The sequence below is a fragment of the Malaclemys terrapin genome, chromosome 11 (assembly GCF_027887155.1).
Source record: "Malaclemys terrapin pileata isolate rMalTer1 chromosome 11, rMalTer1.hap1, whole genome shotgun sequence".
Classification (NCBI taxonomy): domain Eukaryota; kingdom Metazoa; phylum Chordata; order Testudines; family Emydidae; genus Malaclemys; species Malaclemys terrapin.
This window is the reverse complement of record NC_071515.1, coordinates 8,781,771-8,801,390: the sequence shown is the minus strand read 5'-3', so window position 1 is coordinate 8,801,390 and position 19,620 is coordinate 8,781,771. Positions and strand designations below refer to the sequence as shown.

At 42.4% G+C, this 19,620-nt stretch overlaps 1 protein-coding gene across 8 annotated transcripts in view; it reads left to right on the top strand.

Annotated features, from left to right (window-relative positions):
- Window positions 1-19,620, top strand: part of HDAC4 (histone deacetylase 4) — a 439,923-nt gene that overhangs the window by 308,578 nt on the left and 111,725 nt on the right. For 6 of the 8 annotated variants that reach the window (XM_054043726.1, XM_054043721.1, XM_054043724.1 and 3 more), the window contains one exon: window positions 18,196-18,336. In XM_054043726.1, the coding sequence (XP_053899701.1) occupies window positions 18,196-18,336 (141 nt within the window). The remainder of the gene's footprint in view (window positions 1-18,195; window positions 18,337-19,620) is intronic. The other 2 variants (XM_054043725.1, XM_054043723.1) reach the window with 1 other exon arrangement.

Below are 19,620 nucleotides of genomic sequence, written 5' to 3'. Positions count from 1 at the left end.
CCCAAAATAATTCCTATAGCAGATCTTTTAGAAAACCATCCAATCTTGATTTTAAAATTGTCAGTGATGGAGAATCCACCATGATTATTATCTGTTACTGGAGAGTAGGTGGTCAGGTCTAGCAGTTGGGCAGGAGTCAATCTTAGTGGTCAGCACAGGAGTCAGAGCCTCAGACAGTGTTGGGGGTAAGGCATAGGAGCAGGGACCTGGAGAAAGGCAGGAAAGCAGGAACTGGCAGTAGATCAGAGTTTGAGATAGAGCAGGGACCCGGAACAGGCAGGAATGCAGGGCTCAGGAGTCAGGTAAGCAAGAGGGGTCCGTAGTAACAGCCAGCCAGGAATTCCTCTAGTTGCTTGAACAACTTCCTGTGTTACTTCCTGGTTCATATCGAGCTCCTCAGTCTATTGGGGGTGCTGTATGTTTCCCCCAATAGGGAGCTTCAGAGGCAGGACCCTCTATGAGCTATCATTTCGCTGGTTCCTTTCTCTGGTTACTCAGGTGAGCTGCTGGTTCCCGGTCGTGGCTTGAGCACTGCCTGGGGACCCATGGGCCCGGGTTCAAGGCCCACAATCCTTCACACCCTTGGTAAATTGTTCCAATGATGATTACTCTCTCAATTAAAAAAATTACACATTTTTTCCATTTTGAATTTATCTAGTTTCAACTTCCAACCATTGGATCATGTAATACCATTCTCTGCCAGACTGAAGAGCCCATTATTAAATATTTGTTCCCCATGTAGCTATTTATAGACTGTGATCGAGTCACCCCTTAACCTTCTCTTTGTTACGCTAAATAGATTGAGCTCCTTGAGTCTCACTGTAAGGCAGGCTTTCTAATCCTTTAGTTGATCTCACAACTGTTATCTGAACTCTTTCCAGTTCATCAGCATTCTTCTTGAATTGTGTGCACCACAACTGGACACAGTATTCCAGCAGCAGTTACATCAGTGCCAAATAGAGAAATAAAATAACCTCTCTGCTCCTATTTGAGATTCCCCTATTTATACATCCCAGAATCACATTAGCTCTTTTGGCCACAGCATCACACTGGGAGCGCATGTTCAGGTGATTATCTACCACAATGCCCAAAACTTTTTTATACTCACTGCTTCCCAGTCCCCCATCCTGTAAGTATGGACTACATTCTTTGTTCCTAGATTTATACTGTGACAAAGCTCTCTCCTTGTCTCCATGGGTCCCGTGTTTCCTGGCAGATTTCACTAGCCTCAGAGGCTCATTGTGACCCTCCATGTAGTCCTTCTCTCTCTAGGGGCAAGGGTCACAGCTTACTGAGCCATTTTCATCATAAGCCAGCAAGGGAGGTGAGGAGAAGCAACTCTCCCTCACACAGTCTTTGTTGTCTCCCAGTCTCAATGATTAATCGGGGAGAGAAGGAGAGGGGGGAGCCCGGGCCTGCCCTCTATTCTGGGCTCCAGCCCAGGGACCCTAATCATAGCAGCTATGGTAGCTGACATTTTTGAAATAGGACGTGTACAATTCCCTGGGACACTTCCCCACAGCAGCCCCCACTCAATATCTCCTTCACTGTTACCTCGGGGCCTCATTCCTTGCGCCTGATATGGATTTGTACTGCTTCGTTCCTCCAACAGCACAGCTTCCTCCTACAGCTCCTGACACGCATGCCTCACTGACTAACAGGGAGGCTTTTAACTAGTTCCAGCCAGCCCTTGATTGGCTTCAGGTGTCCCAATCAACTTAGCTATCTCCACTGCTTTCTAGAAGGATCTTAATTGGCCCCAGATTAACCTGGAGCAACTGCCATTTGGTTACCATGGTACCAGGGATTTGTTTAGCCTGGGGCTAACATACCTGTTCCTCACTGCTTTACTATAGCCATCTGGCCTTGCCCCATCACTATACATTTATGTTTAGCCATATTAAAATGCATATTAAAATTGTTTCCTTGCACCCAGTTTACCAAGTAACCCAGATCACTCTGAATAAATGACCTGAAGGCACCTGTTTTGAGTCGTATAATGGAACAGTAGGTAGCAAGGAGGAGTCTACAAAACCCTATTCAGCTTCTGTTGGAGTAAAAGGAGTCAGTCCTTGTAGTGATAAACATCAATCAGGTCTGCTCTTTTGTGAGAGACTGGATCTGTTCATTGTAGGACTGTTGGTTCTATCCATGGAGAATGTTAAGATCATCCTATAAAATAATTTTACGTTAGGAGAAAGCTATAATCATGAGAAAAATACAGTTGAAAAAACAGATTAGTGGACATATTAGATGCATACATTGTCCTAAAACCCACAAGATCATGCACTGGTAACAGAATTTGTCTGTGTTGCCGATTTCAGCTACAAGTTGGACATTTTCCTTACTGATAGGAAAATGCTCTTTTTCTTTGTATATTAATAGCAATATACTTCTCCCATCCATCCACTATTTAGTTTGGAGTGTTGCAAGAAGTTTCTAGTTCTTCATTCGGAAAAAATATTCTGGAATCTCAATTTATCTTAAACCAGGGCATCTAATTTTCACTGCTTCTGAAACCCCCAAATACAGTTCTTAGGGTGAGAACCAGCTCCTTCCTGTTCTTTCTAGCTACTTCCCATGTCTCCCACATCTTTTATTTTAAAACTCTCCCCTTTTCCCCCCTCCCCCCTGGCCTTCCTCAACTTCTCACTCTGACTTGATGCTTGAATTTATTTTTCTCTCTTCCATCCTAGCCATCATCTTGGCTTTAACCCATTAAAATCTAGGATTTTTACCGTGAAAATAAATACTTTGTCCTGTTTGGTTTGAGAAAATTCTAAAAAACCTGTAGGACATGTGACACCCCATCAAATGTTAGAGCCCCACACCTCACAAAGGTTACTTTAAATATTAAAATTAAATTTCAAAATTGAGTAAATTATGACCCCGTTTTCACCAAACACTGCTGCTTCCTCCATCTCTCCATTTCTTAATTCCCTGTCAATACTGAAAATTCTCCCTTTCTCCTTCCTGTCATGCACCTTGAGTCTCAGTCTTTCCATGATGTGAATCTCTGAGTCTCTTCGACTTGGCTGCCTCTGTCAGACCTCTACTTCCCTCACTTACCTCCTCCCCCTCCATCAACTCTCTATAGTTCTGTTCTCTGTCATGCATGTGACACCCTTGCTCTCCCCATAACAAATTCTGGCTGTTGTCACTGGGTGTCTTGCCCCTTTAAATGAAGCAGGTCCAGCTCCCCTGTGCCATTAGAAGTGCTCCCAGCTTGGGCAGTTAAGAGGGCAGTGCATTACCTGGGACTGTAAAGGATCAGAGAGTACCGAAGAGGGAGGAGGTCCCTGAAGGAAGTTGTGGGAGAAGGCTGAAGGCAGCAGATGGGGTTGTCTGCTAACTTGCAAGCCAGAGAGCCAAGCCTGAGAGCTGGAGAGGGATGAAAGCAAGGGAGCAATGGAGGGGCTAACCCACTGATGTCTCCATGCTTGTAGGAGGTTGCTGAAGGAAGGCTTACGACAGGAGAGCAACAAGTTTGCCAGCTGACATTCCCAAGCCAGAGTGAGGATCAGAAAGGGCTGAAGGCAGAACAGCAGAGTGGCTATGATCTGCTGATATATCCATCTGAGAGAGCTGGAGGGCTGAGGGCCATGGAAGCAGTGAAAAGGCATGCCTGCTGGCCTGTCTTGAGAGGAGAGGTGAACAGAACAGGGAGAGTGATGAGTGCTCCTCTGGGGAGGAGGAACTCACAGCAGAAAGGCTGCGGGGGTTCCCGCTGGGGAAAGCAGAGTTGCACTCCATCTGGTAGGGCTGGGGTGACCATCTTGGCAGAAGAACAGAAGAGGACCAAAGAAGAGCCCAGGTACGATGAAGATGTTGGAGTGTGACACGTTATGTCGGTGAACTACATGGGATTTTAAGGACTAAATGTGCTGGGTGTGACAAATGGACTATGTTTGGGGACTTCTTTTTTTTTTTTTTTAAACACAGATTTGATCTTTTTTATGTAAAACTATCCCCAAGCAGGAGCATTATAAAGGCAAGAGAACCTGTCATGGACTCCTTGGGTCCCCAAGAGGTGAAGTGGGACAGTGACCTCTGGAAGGCCCATGACTGTGCTGATGTCCAGTTAACTCTGATGCTGATTCTTAGTGTCCTCTGCTGCCTAGGATTTTACCAATTATTCTAAAGCCCGAACTGGCACCATTTGTTGTGCCAATTTCCCTTCACTTGGCAATTCTTCCAACTCTAGTCCCACACACCTCAGCCTTCGAGAGAATAAGGGACCCTGAGTGTGTCTACCCCCCTCTAACTGATGATTCCTTGAATTAATCCTTCTCCACTGCTCCCTCTTGTCCTCAGTTTTCCCGTGGCTTCTTGTTCCTTTCCACAGCCTTCAAGTAATCTTATCTCTGGTCCTAAAGAAGTCCTCTACTTTATCACCCTGTGCCTTGAGAATGCTGTCCCATCCCACTACCTTGTTTTTCTGCCAACTCTTTGCTTGGTGACTTTCATCTGCCACCTGACCTTCCTGCTCTGACACTGTCCTCATGTACGAAGAACTCCTGTAGTGGCTCTTTCAGTGCTCATCTCTACCACATCACTGTCTTCATCAAGATGATTCACCTCCTTTTTCTCCCTGCATTTCTGTGTCTCCAGACCACATTTTAAGGTGTTCTGGATAAGACTGCTGTTGGATAGGTAAGAACCCTGAAGAGCACAGAATAAACTGCAAATGATTCATTTGTTTCACTCAGTTATGGGAGTAGTCCTTAAACAGGGAATAGCAGTTGCCAGGATTGGGAATTCTAATATATGGAGATACCCCTATCTCATAGAACTGGAAGGGACCCCAAAAGGTCATCAAGTCCAGCCCCCTGCCTTCACTAGCAGGACTAAGTACTGATTTTACCCCAGATCCCTAAGTGGCCCCCTCAAGGATTGAACTCTCAATCCTGGGTTTAGCAGGCCAATGCTCAAACCACTGAGCTATCCCTCCCCTCTCCTCTGTAGCACCACAAAGCCAATTATTTTTTTTTTAAACTAACAAATCAAATCTGCAAAAGCATGGTTTCTGAGTGCAAGATCGTACTGTAAAATGTAACTCAAATACTGTCTCTCATTTTTTTAACTGAAAAGTTAGTAGTTTAGTGCTCTCGTGACTTTTTTTCTTCCATTGTGTAATATACCTTGTCTAAGAATTTAATAGCAACTCCTTTTTTCCATTCATTGAGATTCTTTTATGAGGGTCTGAGTGTACAAGTCCTTTTTGCAGCTGTTGAGAAAATAGTGATGATGTTTTCCTAAAATGAGGCTGACCCTCTTTCAAATTTAATATAGCTGCTGAGGTGCCATGCACTGAGCTAAAACAATTGCTGCCTATTGTAGTGAAGTCTCAGAATATCCACTGACAGCTAATCTTTTATTGGTTTTGCTAGGCCTGAGGTTTGGTGGTCTTTTGTAACCTCTCCAACACCTGTTGCAGTTTGTCAGAAACTCTTGTATTTGTTGAAGTTTTGTTTAATATGGTTCTGGATATGAGTCAACAGTGTGCCCTTATGGCCAAGAAGGCTAACGTCATTTTGGGCTGTATAAGTAGGGGCATTGCCAGCAGATCGAGGGACATGATCATTCCCCTCTATTCGACATTGGTGAGGCCTCATCTGGAATACTGTGTCCAGTTTTGGGCCCCACAGTACCAGAAGGATGTGGAAAAATTGGAAAGAGTCCAGCGGAGGGCAACAAAAATGATTAGTTGGCTGGAGCACATGACTTCTGAGGAGAGGCTGAGGGAACTGGGATTGTTTAGTCTGCAGAAGAGAAGAATGAGGGGGGTTTGGTAGCTGCTTTCAACTACCTGAAAGGGAGTCCCAAAGAGGATGGATCTAGACTGTTCTCAGTGGTAGCAGATGACAGAACAAGAAGTAATGGTCTCAAGTTGCACTGGGGGAGGTTTAGGTTGGATATTAGGAAAAACTTTTTCACTAGGAGGGTAGTGAAGCACTGGAATGGGTTACCTAGGGAGGTGGTGGAATCTCCTTCCTTAGAGGTTTTTAAGGTCAGGCTTGCCAAAGCCCTGGCTGGGATGATTTGAGCAGGGGGTTGGACTAGATGACCTCCTGAGGTCCCTTCCAACCCTGATATTCTATGATTCAGGTTTACATGATTAGGGATATAGGTTCCCACTTACTATTATTCCTGTATCCTGATTCTTTTGCTTTTGCTTTTCATGTTACCCCTTGACTTTTGAGAAGTTTGAATACTATGTAATGTCCTGCTTTGTCCTGAAATGCACACACCGAAACTTAAGAGACTGAGGAAGAGAAATGATGTTACTGTTCTGTATATCTGAAAAGACCCTATTTTTTTTCTTGTGGATTGTCCATCCTGCAAGGTGCCGACCACCCTTTGTCAGGCACTGTGTATCCTGAACTTCCATTGATTTCTATGGGAACTGAGAATGGTTAGCATCTCGCCAGACTGAGGTCCTACAGTAACTACAGTATCATGGGCCAAATGCTGCAAGATGCTAAATGCATTTAATTTTTGCTGAAATTCAGCAGTTCTGGAAGGACTCAGCACCTCATTAGGAGCAAGCCAGCTGATAAAAAATAAGGCCTTGAAATCTGTTAACTGTAAAAATTGTTTTTGTCTTGCTATCTGTATTTGAGCCTTTGCCAAAAGTGAGCAAATCAATATAGTCTCAGGGTTTGTTCCAGTTATTCATCAGAGGTGTCCCCTCCATCATCATTAGTATAAAAATGGTTATAAGAAAAAAATAAAGAAATGGGCACTTGCCCACTCTTTTCAGTAAAGACTGACTGGAAAACCTGACTCCTAACGGGAAAGGTATACCTAGACCAACTTCCCATCAGTCCAAAGCTAGGACTATGAAAATGGCTGCCATTACAAACTATAATTTATAGCCTGTACAAGTTGACAGGATTGCCAGGTGTCAGGTTTTAGAATATCCAGTCGAAAGGGGACCTGTGCAGTGTCTGGTCAGCCCCGCTGACTGGACACCAAAAGTCCAGTAACCATGTTCAGCTTCTGCCACGGGGAGGGCAGGAAGAGCAGCTGCTGCTGGAGGAGGAGGGATCCTGACAGTGCACGGCGTTTAAGGAGTGGGGTCAGCAGCACATCCTCCCACCCCGGCTCTGCAGGTGGCAGGTGAGTCCCGGGGGAGGGAAGATTAAGCGACAGAAGGGCCTGTGGTGTTCGGTTTTGAAAAACTGGAAAGTTGGCAACTTTATGTACAACTCTTTTGGATCTCAGAGAGAGGCTGGCTAGGAACTACTAAGAACCATCCTTACCCTTGACCACTGAGGGGGCGAGAGAGAAGTGCCAGCCCAGTCCGGCTCATGGAACTCCAACTTCAGATGCTAAAGTCAGAGTACACAGAATGGGCTTTCTTGTGTAAACCCTATACCAATTCCCTTCCTTCCCCTCAACCTCAGTTGCCTCTTCTCTGTCATACATCACAGCCAAACTGAGAACGGTACTGGCCCAGCAGAGTTATTTTCACAAGCCTCACAGGTCTGCGTAGAGTGTTACAGGACTCTACATATATCCGTTTGTAATTTGGTCTACTGGCTAACCAGGGAGACTTGGAGTCTGTAGACCTGGGATCTTTTCCAACAATGCTCATAAATTACTTGCCCATGTTTACAAACCTCAGATTACCAATGTTTTCCCATCCGTCCATAAAGCAAATGAAGAAAGATAAGCAGATTTTTAATGTGCTGGTTACTTAAATGCGTAAAAGGTAGAACTTCGGTACTAAATTTCCTACGTCTCTTTAACATAGGCGCACTTTTATAGAACACGGTGAAAATTAACCTGAATGGTTTCTTTTCTAAGGTGCTGAGCTCCCATTTACGTCAGCGGGAGGTATAAGTGCTCACCGCCTCTGAAAACAAGGCTCATTCTCTAAAAGATACCATCTGCCAAGAGTCTCACTCCTGATTCTCTGCTCCATGGTGTGAGACAACTGAAATCTCCAAACTGATTATTGACATGATTATTCCCTAAGGAGGGGTAGCAGACTAGAGTATGAGCCCAGCCCACTGAGATTAACTTCTACCCTTGGGATCCTCCTTAATGTCAGAGGGGGAGGGGCGTTGGGAGGAGTGCAGTTTTCCTATTGTTACTCAGGCTCTTTTCTCTGAACTGTTTCACTCATCTTTGGGGATTCCTTTCCATAACCCAGTCTTCCAGTAAGGTTCAGATTATTGAAGAATTACTCGCCAGTTTGCCTGAGTGCTTCAATGCCGGTGCTTGACACCAGCACTTTGGCACTTAATCTTCATGGTTTTGCTATTTGCCCTGGTGCCTTAGCATCTATTTTTCAGTGCTCTATGTCTTGCTTTGGTTTTTCAGCAGTTCTGTGCTTACCTTGGCTTTTCAGCTAGTGCTGGGTCACTACCAGTTGGTGGTTTGTGCTCCATCCTGCTACTGCTGCTGCCTTTAGCGATTTAAAAAAAAAAAAAAAAAAAAAACCACCAAATCCCACAGCTTCAGGAGTTTGTGTAGATCCTCCTATGTTGCTTTAGGTAGCTGAGGTCTGAGAATGAAAATCCTGGCAGATGGCAGCTTCAGAGGAGCAAAATGACAGGTCAGTAATTTTCCTGAAGTCTGTCACAGGAAAGGACTGGCCCATGCACTACACATGCTGACAATCGTATGGAATCTTTAAACTACTGAGTTGGCCAATTTCTAAATAGCAATGTAAAAGACATGTCTCCTTTATTGATGCTGTTTTCTAAAGGGGGGAAGAATACAGTCTTACAGATGCGTAGATCCTGTGGTGATGGATGCAGGATAAGAAAATGGATAATTGTAATAGAACAACGATCTCCTATTGTTTAGCACTCATTCCCATGTGTCTCCATGCATCAGGCAAGAGTCTGTGAGTGAGAGCAGGAGGGGAACATGCCCAATAGCTACAGGGTGAAAAAAAAAATTGTTTGTTTCTTTGATGTTGCAAGAACATGGGTAGGGTGGTATTATATTGCTAAACTGGTAGAATTGTACTGAACACGTTGTGTTAAAAAGAAATTACATTTTGTCATTAAAATACTGCATTCATCAAGAAACACTTCATACCTCTCTGAGCTGATTCTGATCCTTTGGATGTGTGAAGTGGCTTGTTTTATGACAAAGATTGTTTAGAGGAAAATAGAGTAGGCTGAAATCCCAATGTCGTGTGGGAGTATAATTTAGAGAAAGTCTTTGAGTTTTGTACTACATAGAGTGTCACTCAAGTTTAAGAGAATCTTTGTTTTCCCACCCATCTTGTATTTCCTGATGCTGACGTGATCCAAGTTCTGGTTCTCCTGCATTACATGCTTTGTACCATATATCCACACGTTACTTCAGGGCATACTCTTCTAATGAGAAGTAGTCATCAATCTATTAAGACATCTGTATTTCCTGTACAAAGTGGGGAGGGGAATAGCCTTTGGGTGTATATATGTTACTAAAAGTAAAATGCATAAAAATTGCCTAGTATTTTAGTTCTGTAGAACATCTATTCAGGTCAAGCTGTAGACATTCTAGAAAATAGTAAAAGAAACCAAACAGCAAGTTGGGGGAGAGGCTTGCTTTTAATATCTTCCCCCATGTCCTTTCAGAAAATCAACTCTAAAATGCATGTTAGGGATTTTCTTTATAAAAAAAAAAAAAAAAAAGACACGTTTACAGGCTTTAGCTGCAAATGCAGTCAAAGCTTGCAAATCACCTGCCATGGAGCCCTTCTCTCCTACCACCTGCTGACTTCTGTCCTAGCCCACCTACACTAGATTAAGAACCTGAATGGGCAGGCTTTAGTGCAGTTTCTAGTTCAGCTTCCTCAGTCGGGAGCCACACTAAAGCAGTCCAGCCAGCTCTCTTGCACTGCTAAGGGCTATGGGAGGGGGGAAGGAGCCATGGCTTCCCTTTGATGTCCTGATGGAAAAGGAGCATGAATAGTGACGCATCAAAGGAAAGCTACTATTTCCCCTCCCAACCTACCACAGTGCTCCAAGGTGCACATGAGGCAGCTGAGCTGTTTTGAAATAGCCCCTAACTAAAGGAAGAACTAAGAGCTGCCCTCAGTTTCTTGACCTTATTGGATTAACTTTTGTTGGGGGATGAAGGTAGCAGATGGGGAGAGGAGCAGAAGCTCTGAACTGTGTCTTCTGGCCCCCATAATGAACCTAGCTGCCCTTTCTGCCCCTGGTGAGCTCCCACTTTGTATTCCAGAAATTAAATTGGGAGTACTGCTTATGTTAACTTAGATTTAATATTCCCCATGTTGTTCTTATAATAGGTGGGAGTTGAAAAAGGGTCTTTTGGCCACCTATTGCAGCAGAAAGAGAGTCAGGTTTTGTCTAAAAAGCACAACTGAAGATGTGGATGTATTCTGGGGAAGGGGAAATGTTAGAAAATGTCATGACATGTAGAGTTAGTTGTAGAGGGAATGTTTCTATCCCTTCCATACTTCCGTTCTCATTCTTCACTATGAACGTGTTCTATAAATACCATCAAACTTGTTTTCAACAAATAAAATTTCAACTTCATCAGTCTTATTCTAGTACCAATAAACCTCATTCTAATTGAGACATGCTCCAGTAACATACTAACGCACCCCCTGTTTTGGCTTATCACTGTAGTTTGACCTCTTTCTGATATTTCTGAGGCACTGTTGCCATCCTCCTGCTATGCCAGCTTGCAATGGATGCCCAGCATCATGCTCTCTGTAGCCATTACAGTAACTCAAGCACTTTTGGCCTTTGCTATTGTAGAGGAGTGGACTCACCCCTGCGGCGCTTCCTGCTGGTCTCTTCTGGGAATTAGCTCTTCCAGCATCCTGGAGCGCCCCCTGCAGGCCGGTGATCTGCCTGTCCTCTGGCCCCCGTGTCCCTCCTGGACCCCGGTGCCCTTGTATCTGGGGTGCAGCCCCCTGGCAGTACACCTCTCAGTACTAGGGTCTCCCCTCCCTGGGGAATCCCTACCCACTATCCCTACCTCGCCTCAGAATAAGGCCACTGCCAGTCACCAACTAGCCCCCGCTCCCTGGGGCAGACTGCAGTATAGGCCCCTCATCACAGGCAAGGTTGGGTTTGGACCTGCTGCCTTGGCCTACCCATGGGCTGCCCTCTGCAACCCCCAGTACCCCTTGGCCTAATACTAGGCCGCAGCGTGGGGCTTTCCAGGCTGGAGCTCCCCAGCTCCTCAGCCTTTCCCCAGCCCTGCTCCATTCAGGTACCTTGTCTCTGCTCCCTGCAGCCAGACCCTTCTCTCTCTGAGTGCAGAGAGACTACTGAGGTCCTGGCTTCCAGCCTTTTTATACAGGCCAGCTGGGGCCTAATGGGGCAGCCCAGCTGTGGCTACTTCCCCAATCAGCCCAGTAGCTTTTCCCTTTGCCCCAGCCCTCTGCCAGGGCTGTTTTAAACCCCTCAGGCAGGAGCGGGGTAACCACCCTGCTACAGCTATCTAAAGTCTGGGGTTCTCTGCTCGGTGTCCCCGTTTGGTTCTCTTCTTTTGACCCTTTGACCGCACTCCTGTCCCTGTTTTTACATTAGTTGTCCCCCGTAATTATTTGAGTTCCAGGTCCTGTGGATCCTCCCCTTAGGCTGGGGGAGATCCTTTAGCAGTGGGCGGGCTTACGCCCGCCCACTTCCCGGAACCCAATAGGTACAGCTATCTAAAGACTAGATGCTCTCCCTATGCATTTCAAGAGAGCTCGGCTCCCCATTAAGCACCTAAATGAAGTGGTCTGATTTTTCAGAAGTGCTCTGCACCCGGCAGCAACTTTTCTTCTTCTGTTGAACACTTGGCCCTTATGCTCCTTTCCTCCCATTCATTGTCTTCCCTCTTCATTAGCTGATATAAATTTGCTTTCTGTTATGCAAGAGTGACCATGGGACCTCTTGATGCCAGCCAGCAGAGGGCTCAGGGGGTGTACCGGGAATTGCAGGGATCCCCTGCATTCAATATATGCACAACAGTTCCCGAAAGGGTGGCATGTGAGGTCTCTACCAAGAGTTGGTAGCCCATTGGTCATCATAATCATTGCAAAATGTACATACAGATAATATTTAAGGAGCTGGGTCCATACGGAAAGTTATGTTCTTAAGGCAGGTAACCAGCAGGTGACATACCTCAGGAATGTTCCTTTGAGGCAGGAGGTAACAGATATTTATCTCCCAGTCTGGTCATTGTCTAGTGGGTATTGTCCGCCTCACAATGCGTGTCTATTTGTATACTGAGCTCGAGAACAATCAGGAGATTTCGATATTGATGAGAGGGAAAAGCCACAATCCGGGGGATCCCAGTTATGAGTAAGGATAATGGATAGTTCTGGAGTATCTGGGAGTGCGGTGACATACCCTGGATCTTTCACCAAGGAGGCACACATGAATGGAAGATCACAGCCAAATCTGTAAGGGCTTTGGTATGAGCATTACTCTATAAGACAGAAATGTATCTAGTTAAGTAAGGCTAAGTTCTAGAATGCATGTTACGTATAAAGTAAAATCATAACCATTTGTTTCCAGTACTTCTACTTGCTATCACTCGAATCCCGATACGTGTATCATGAAAACAAGTAAAAGCGTATTTAACAAAGTATCTAAGAACTGTGTGTTAAGCGGAGATGTGATGTAAGCCTTCAGCAGTGGAACTGGTAAGCTCAAGTATACTGTTCCTTTGGAATCAGCCGATCTCTGAGTACTGTGAGTGTGCAGTGAAGCAGGGACTGGACGTTCCACAGAGACACTCAGAGGGCTCAGAGTTGGAATGAACCAATCGCTACTCTGTGGAGAGGCAGAAAGGCCTGTGCAGGCCTAGAGGAGAGCACTTGTGTTGCTTGTGGCCAATGGAGTTAGGGAGCTGAACCCCAGCAGGCCCAGACAAGGCTTCCTCATATTAAGGGCAGGTGGTAGCCTGGTATCCCTGGAAAGTGTCACAGCAAGACACTGGTGTTTTTCTGTAACTGTAGGCGTGATGTCAGCACAAGAGCAGCAGCATCCCTAGTTTAGGGCCTTTCCACACATGAAGCTGTATGTTCTAGGCATTCTCATGAAATGTCTGGACAGTTACAAAGGAACTCCTCACAGTATACTCCACTCTGCTGCTATTTTGATTTCTTCTACAGTCAGGCAAGCAAACTATAGCAAAGCTATAAAAGAAGTGTGACTAGCCTTTGTTTTTATCCTAAAATCCTAAAATCAAAGCTTCTTTTGACCACTAATAAACATTTCATCCTAACAAACCCCCAGCACAAGTCATTTTAATTTTATTTAGGTTTAATATTCCCCATGTTGTTTTAATATAAACATAGATTTTAATTAGGATGAAGAGCCATACATAAAAATACAGTAGAAGCCCTTCCCCACAGCTCTACCAAGCTGTCCATGCAACCACAGAAAACAAGAGTTCTTCTTCAAGTGCTTGCTCATGTCCATTCTATTGTAGGCGTGTGCACTCGCCACATGCACCGGTGCCGTAAGTTTATACCCTCAGTGGTATAAACTGCTCTGGCGTTCTCTGGAGTGGCGTGCATATGCACCGGTATAAGTGTGGCTGCCGGCCCCCCCCTCCCTCTCAGTTCCTTCTTAGTGTTGGTACTGGAATGTTCCTCTTGCTGTAGCAAGTAGTTCTCATAGCATTTGCCCTTTGCAAAACTTATTGTGAAAGTCAGTATTTCTTAGAAATACTAAAGAACTACCCTTAATAACTGTAAAGATAGGTTTACTCCTGGCACATCTGTCTGATTATTTCTCCCATAAATGTGTTGTATTGGTAATATGAAAAATGCTACATCTCTTATGCTGCTAGCCTTAATAGCAAATGAGGCAGTATGTAAGGTCACTTCAGAAGACCACTTTAAATGAATAGTTTCAGGGAGGAAAACAGTGAGGCTGAAAGAAGCCAGATAGAATGGCTCAAGTCATATTGTATCCTGTGGAAAAGCACACGATGGGTATCTTGTTTAGGAAACCCTGTGGACCGGGGAAGCAGTTGTTCTACATGTCTTAATTTCTTAAGTTATTAATTTACTCACAACATGTTTTCTCCCTCTCCTTGCCCATGGACTTTGCTTTGACATGGCAGGAAGGCTTGTGTGCCCCCATAAAGGCAGTGGTGAAGGCCCTATGTTCCGCATGCAATAGAGAAGCCTGAGAGAGAAGAGAGAACATATTACTCTTGGGGGAATTCTGCGTGAAAATTTTTTAAATTCTGCATATTTTATTTGTCAAAATAACGCAATATAATCAAGCCAGTTTAAATTATTTTAGTAATTTATTTAAACTACAGTACAGAAAAAAGTCACTAACTATTCACCACTTCCTAAACACATGAGAGTTAAGTTACAAATACTTGATAACCAATACCCTGCATTCCACTTATAATCCTGGCTAGCTACTTTTGAAAGTGCCTGGTTCGGACAGTCCTGACATTTTATTGACCGCTTGATAAACATTTTATTTTCCTCAGTCTTTTTTTTAAATGGGTAGTAAGTAAAATAGATCCTGAATTGTAATCTACCCCATTGTGCCACTCTGGCACAGGAAAAAAGTGAGAGAGCACATAGATCTTCCTAGCTGAGGATTCCCTTACTGTCATTGCCAGAGTGGTGTAAAGGAGCCTTATTGTAATGTAAAGGGTCCTTAAAAGTTTTACACCTGTTTTATGCTCCTGGGGGAATTCACTACAAATGGGACCAATTAACTAACAACAATAGGAACAACTAGGCAGGCAGGCTGCTACATTTTCTGCTCTGCCTGAGGGGACAGAGCCTGCCTCATACCTACCTCCAAACAACCCAAAGCCCTATCCCTCCACACCAGACTGAGCAAGAGTGTCTCTTGCTTGCATACATGCCTACCCAGCCCCGCCCTCCCTTGCAGTGACTGACACACATGCATGCCCAACCCCCGTTCCCCATGCACTCATTTACGTCTCTGTCAGCTGCTATGGGTGCTCGAACCAACATGCCTGGACTTTCGGGGAAGGGGCGTTTGTTCCTTGCAGATTTCTTTACTTCCCCATTTTTCTGTGGGGAAGCAAAGAAATCTGCAGGAGACACGAATTCTGCATGTGCGCAGTGGTGCAGACTTGTCCCAGGAGTAATATATTTTCTCTAAATAAACTGAGGCACTAAGGCCACAATTCAGTAAGGTAATTGAATATATGAATGGTCCCATTGACTTCAGTAAGACTAACAATATGCTTAAAGTTAGGCATGTCCTTAATTATCTGGCTGAATAAGTACCTAACTGAATTTTTGAATTAATAAGTGTGTACCGTTAGATAAGAAGACATTACGTGACCTGAAGAGTACAAAGCTTTTGAGATTGACTTCCAAGCACTGTAGATTGCATTAAGATTCTGAGCAACACTTCATTTGGAGACATTGTATAGTGGGATGAATTTCAGTTGATTTTCAGTAGAACTGATGTTTCTTAAAGAAAATTGAACTCAAACTACACAATATTGTGTGAGTTATGTGCTGGCTGATTCATGTTATTTTCTTATTTATACTTTTGAAGTATAGGTCTCTTAAATTTAGGTAGCATTTTTTTTTTTAAGATGACAGTAAAAGAAACAAAGCTTATTGGTCCTGACTGAGCTTTCAATATGCCTTGTCGAAAATTGAAACTCTTCATAACTCTGACACATTCAGAAATGACATATGTAAATACCTAGAATTTCAGATCATTCTGTGCTGCTGGCAGGGTGTTTTTAATTCAATTCACTTAATTCCGAGTTACATAACACCTAGTGAAATGTATACAGATATTTTCATGTACCACACATATGAATGACAGGTGAAATGGGATACCAATGTTTAAAAAGTCCTTGGAGTTTTGATAAAGATTTCTGTATAGGATTAGTATAAAAAAATAAAAAGGAATATTGTAGAACAAAGTCTAAACTTTTAGTTGTAGAATGGTAAGGGTTTAAACAACTTCTCACTATTTTGAAATTTATCTCAATATGAGGAGGGGATGAAGAACACCATGTAATACATTTGTCTGGGAAGTTCCAGTGTGTTTTCTTTGGATGGTCATATCTTCCTTTGGAGATGTTTTGTTTAAGCATGTGGTTCCTTATTTTCATTCACATTGAAATTCTTGTTGCAGGGAAGGATTCTTATTAGTATATTCAGACTTGTAGCATCATTTGTAAAATTAACTAATCTGATCCCCTGATTTTTTTTTCTCCATTTTTAAGGTGTTTCATACTTAGACACTTCGTTCATTATATACCTTTAAAATACAGTGATGTGTCTATTCCCGACACAAAACATAATTCACACAAATACCATACAGGAATAAATAATATGAATGAAATCCTCATTTTAATGTAATATATATTGTCATATTTTTCTTTGTCAGAAGACATATGCTTTAACCAACTGTAGACTATGCCTACATTGCATGCATATGTAGATACTCCATATATATGCACAATATACATAACCACATCTATATGAAACATTGCTTTGCTTCATTTTTAAATTATAGACTAAACAATTAGTATATTTAAAATGTAAATTTGCTGCAAGTGTAAATTATCTACCATGAGGCTCTGAGTGTTCTCATGTCTATTGTCTTCTTTTAAACTAAGATTAGGTCCTTCCCTTTAAAGCAGAGCTTTTTTTTTTTTTTTTTTTTTTTTTTAAATAAACTAACATTGAAGAAAGTGCAATTGTTATTTAAATAGCCTCTTCTTTAATTTTGTCCTTCTGGCAAACAGTTTTATATACATTCCACTTGCTTTCTTTATGTAAATGGCAAATAACATGATTTTGCCCTTCACTGATGGATTTCAAATTGAATTTTAAACATCATCTTCATGAGTCTGACACTTTTTAAAAGTACCTCCTTTATCTTTTTTAAAGCAAATTTAGGTAGACTTTTTTTCTGTCTGTGGTAAATTCATGAAACGCTCCTTTTCTAAAGTTTCATCAGAGAACAGTTTTAAGCAACTTAGTATTTAAGCAAAATATTTGAGAACTTTTAAGCAAATATTTGATCATGAAGTCGTCAACTTCCAGTTTGTGTGCTCTCCACAATTAAAACATTCTGTATTGGCCTTCTACACACTCTAGCGGGAAATAAAGCTGTAGCCAGACTTTGTTAAACAAAATCAGTTTGTAAATCCGACTTCAAGTCTGCTGAAGAAGTTTTACATTGTCTATCCTTGGGCACAAAGAATCAAGTGTATCAGTATTTAGTGGTGAGAGCATAGAACTTGCTGGAGAGCGGAGGAAGGGAAAGATTGGGTAAGTTCACAAATCCAGTAAATGTCAGGAGCCTTGAAGCACTCAAGGAAATATTTCAGATATACTCAAGAGCGCACCAAGTTTACAAAGAAAGATGTCTTCCTGTGGGAATCTTTTCCCTTTCTCATGGCTTCCTTACCTATTGAAAAATATTTATTTGAGACACGGAGTGCTGGCAGTTCACTGTTTCTTTTATGATTCCTACTTAGGAGGTTGTGGTGAAGGTTCTGTGCACATCTCCTGATTCTTGCATTTGATGAATATAGCATCTTGGAACATTCCCATGCCTGAAACTTTCATTTAAGGGGATAGTTGAAATGTGTATCACATGATGTAAAGGGGTTCAAATTTTACAAATTTCCTGAGGCCATAAACCTCCTCTTGGCAGTCCTGATGACCTTAAGGTAGTCATACACTTTAAGATAAACTTTCAAAGTATTGGGTGTGTGTTAGTCAGACAACAATCCTTGAACTATGCTTGGAAAATTAAGATAATTATTCTTTTGTTATCTGCTATAGAGGCCCATTAATACTTCTATTAATTTACAGAATATCCATTGCAAGGCTCTACCTTTGTGATAAGCTTAGTAGTCAGCAGTGGAGTGGTTATAAATATATTACTGGTGAATATCTTACTTTGTATTAGATCTCATGAACTTTACAACAAATCATACTGCAAACCACTGTCTCCAGTCCATAGGTAAAACATTGTAACATTGATTTTTATAAAAAGCACTATTAATCCTGATCATCAGTGTTTTAACAGAACTAGTGCAGAAGGCATCTGTTGGTATTTTTTCATTATACTGATAATTCTTTATTCCAATTATGTCATATGACTAATTTCCCTTACATTTCTGTGGTATCCTTCATTGAAGATTAGCCAATATAGTTGGCAGAAAACAATGAATAAGATGATATTAAATGGAACTCTGCATTCCGTGCTGAATTTTCCTTTCTTTGTACAGCATCTGAACCCAACCTGAAGTTACGATCCAGATTAAAGCAGAAAGTTGCTGAAAGACGGAGCAGTCCCCTGTTACGCAGGAAAGATGGCCCAGTGGTTACTGCTCTTAAGAAGCGTCCCCTGGATGTCACAGGTATGTTGGGTAAGCAACTGAAAGCCATGCCTCTTGTCGCATTCTATATAAGGCTCCCATCTTAAAACCTGTTTATATATCTGATTAACTCTTTAGTCAGGATTTCTGTACTCCCTTTAGCACCCTTAATTCTTTAGTCCTTGGACATTCATCAGTGAAGGTATTGTTTCCAAGTCCACAGCCTCTGTTTCACAGCTCTAGTTTTTAAGCTTGTGTTAATCAGATATAGGTGCCAGTGTAGTATTTCAAGATGGTAGAAATTACAGGTTGTTGGAAAATACCTTTGAAATGTTTCATGCTGTATCTCTACTAATTTCATAGATCCAGTTGCTAAGCATAATTCATAACTGTACCACTCCAACAATAAATGCTTTTGATGCCATGTTCTTTATGGGCCTCATGCGGACCTCCATTGTTCTTCATCAAACACTTTAAAATTAGGACTGTCAAGCAATTAAAAAAACACTAGAATACCATTTATTTTTAATATTTTTGGATGTTTACTACATTTCAAATATATTAATTTCAGTTACAACACAGAATACAAAGTATAAAGTGCTCGCTTTATATTTATTTTTGATAACAAATATTTGCACAGTAAACAAAAAAAATATTTTTCAATTCACCTCATACAAGTACTGTAGTGCAATCTCTTTATCATAAAAGTTGAACTTACAAATGTAGAATTATGTACAAAAAACTGCATTCAAAAATAAAACAATGTAAAACTTTAGAGCCTACAAATCCACTCAGTCCTACTCCTTAGTCAGCCAGTCACTCAGACAAACAAGGTAGGTTACAATTTGTAGGAGATAATGCTTCCTGCTTCTTATTTACAATGTCACCTGAAAGTGAGAACAGGCGTTTGCATGGCACTGTTGTAGCTGGCGTCACAAGATATTTACGTGCCAGATGTACTAAAGATTCATATGTCCCTTCATGATTCAACCACCATTCCAGAGGACGTGCTTCCACGCGGATGATGGGTTCTGCTTGATAACGATCCAGAGCAGTGCGGACCGACGCATGTTCATTTTCATCATCTGAGTCAGATGCCACCAGCAGAAGGTTGATTTTTCTTTTTTGGTGGTTTGGGTTCTGTAGTTTCCGCATCAGAGTGTTGCTCTTTTATGACTTCTAAAAGCATGCTCCACACCTCGTCCCTCTCAGATTTTGGAAGGCACTTCAGATTCTTAAAGCTTGGCTCGAGTGCTGTACCTATTTTTAGAAATCCCACATCAGTACCTTCTTTGCATTTTGTCAGATCTGCTATGAAAGTGTTCTTAAAACCAA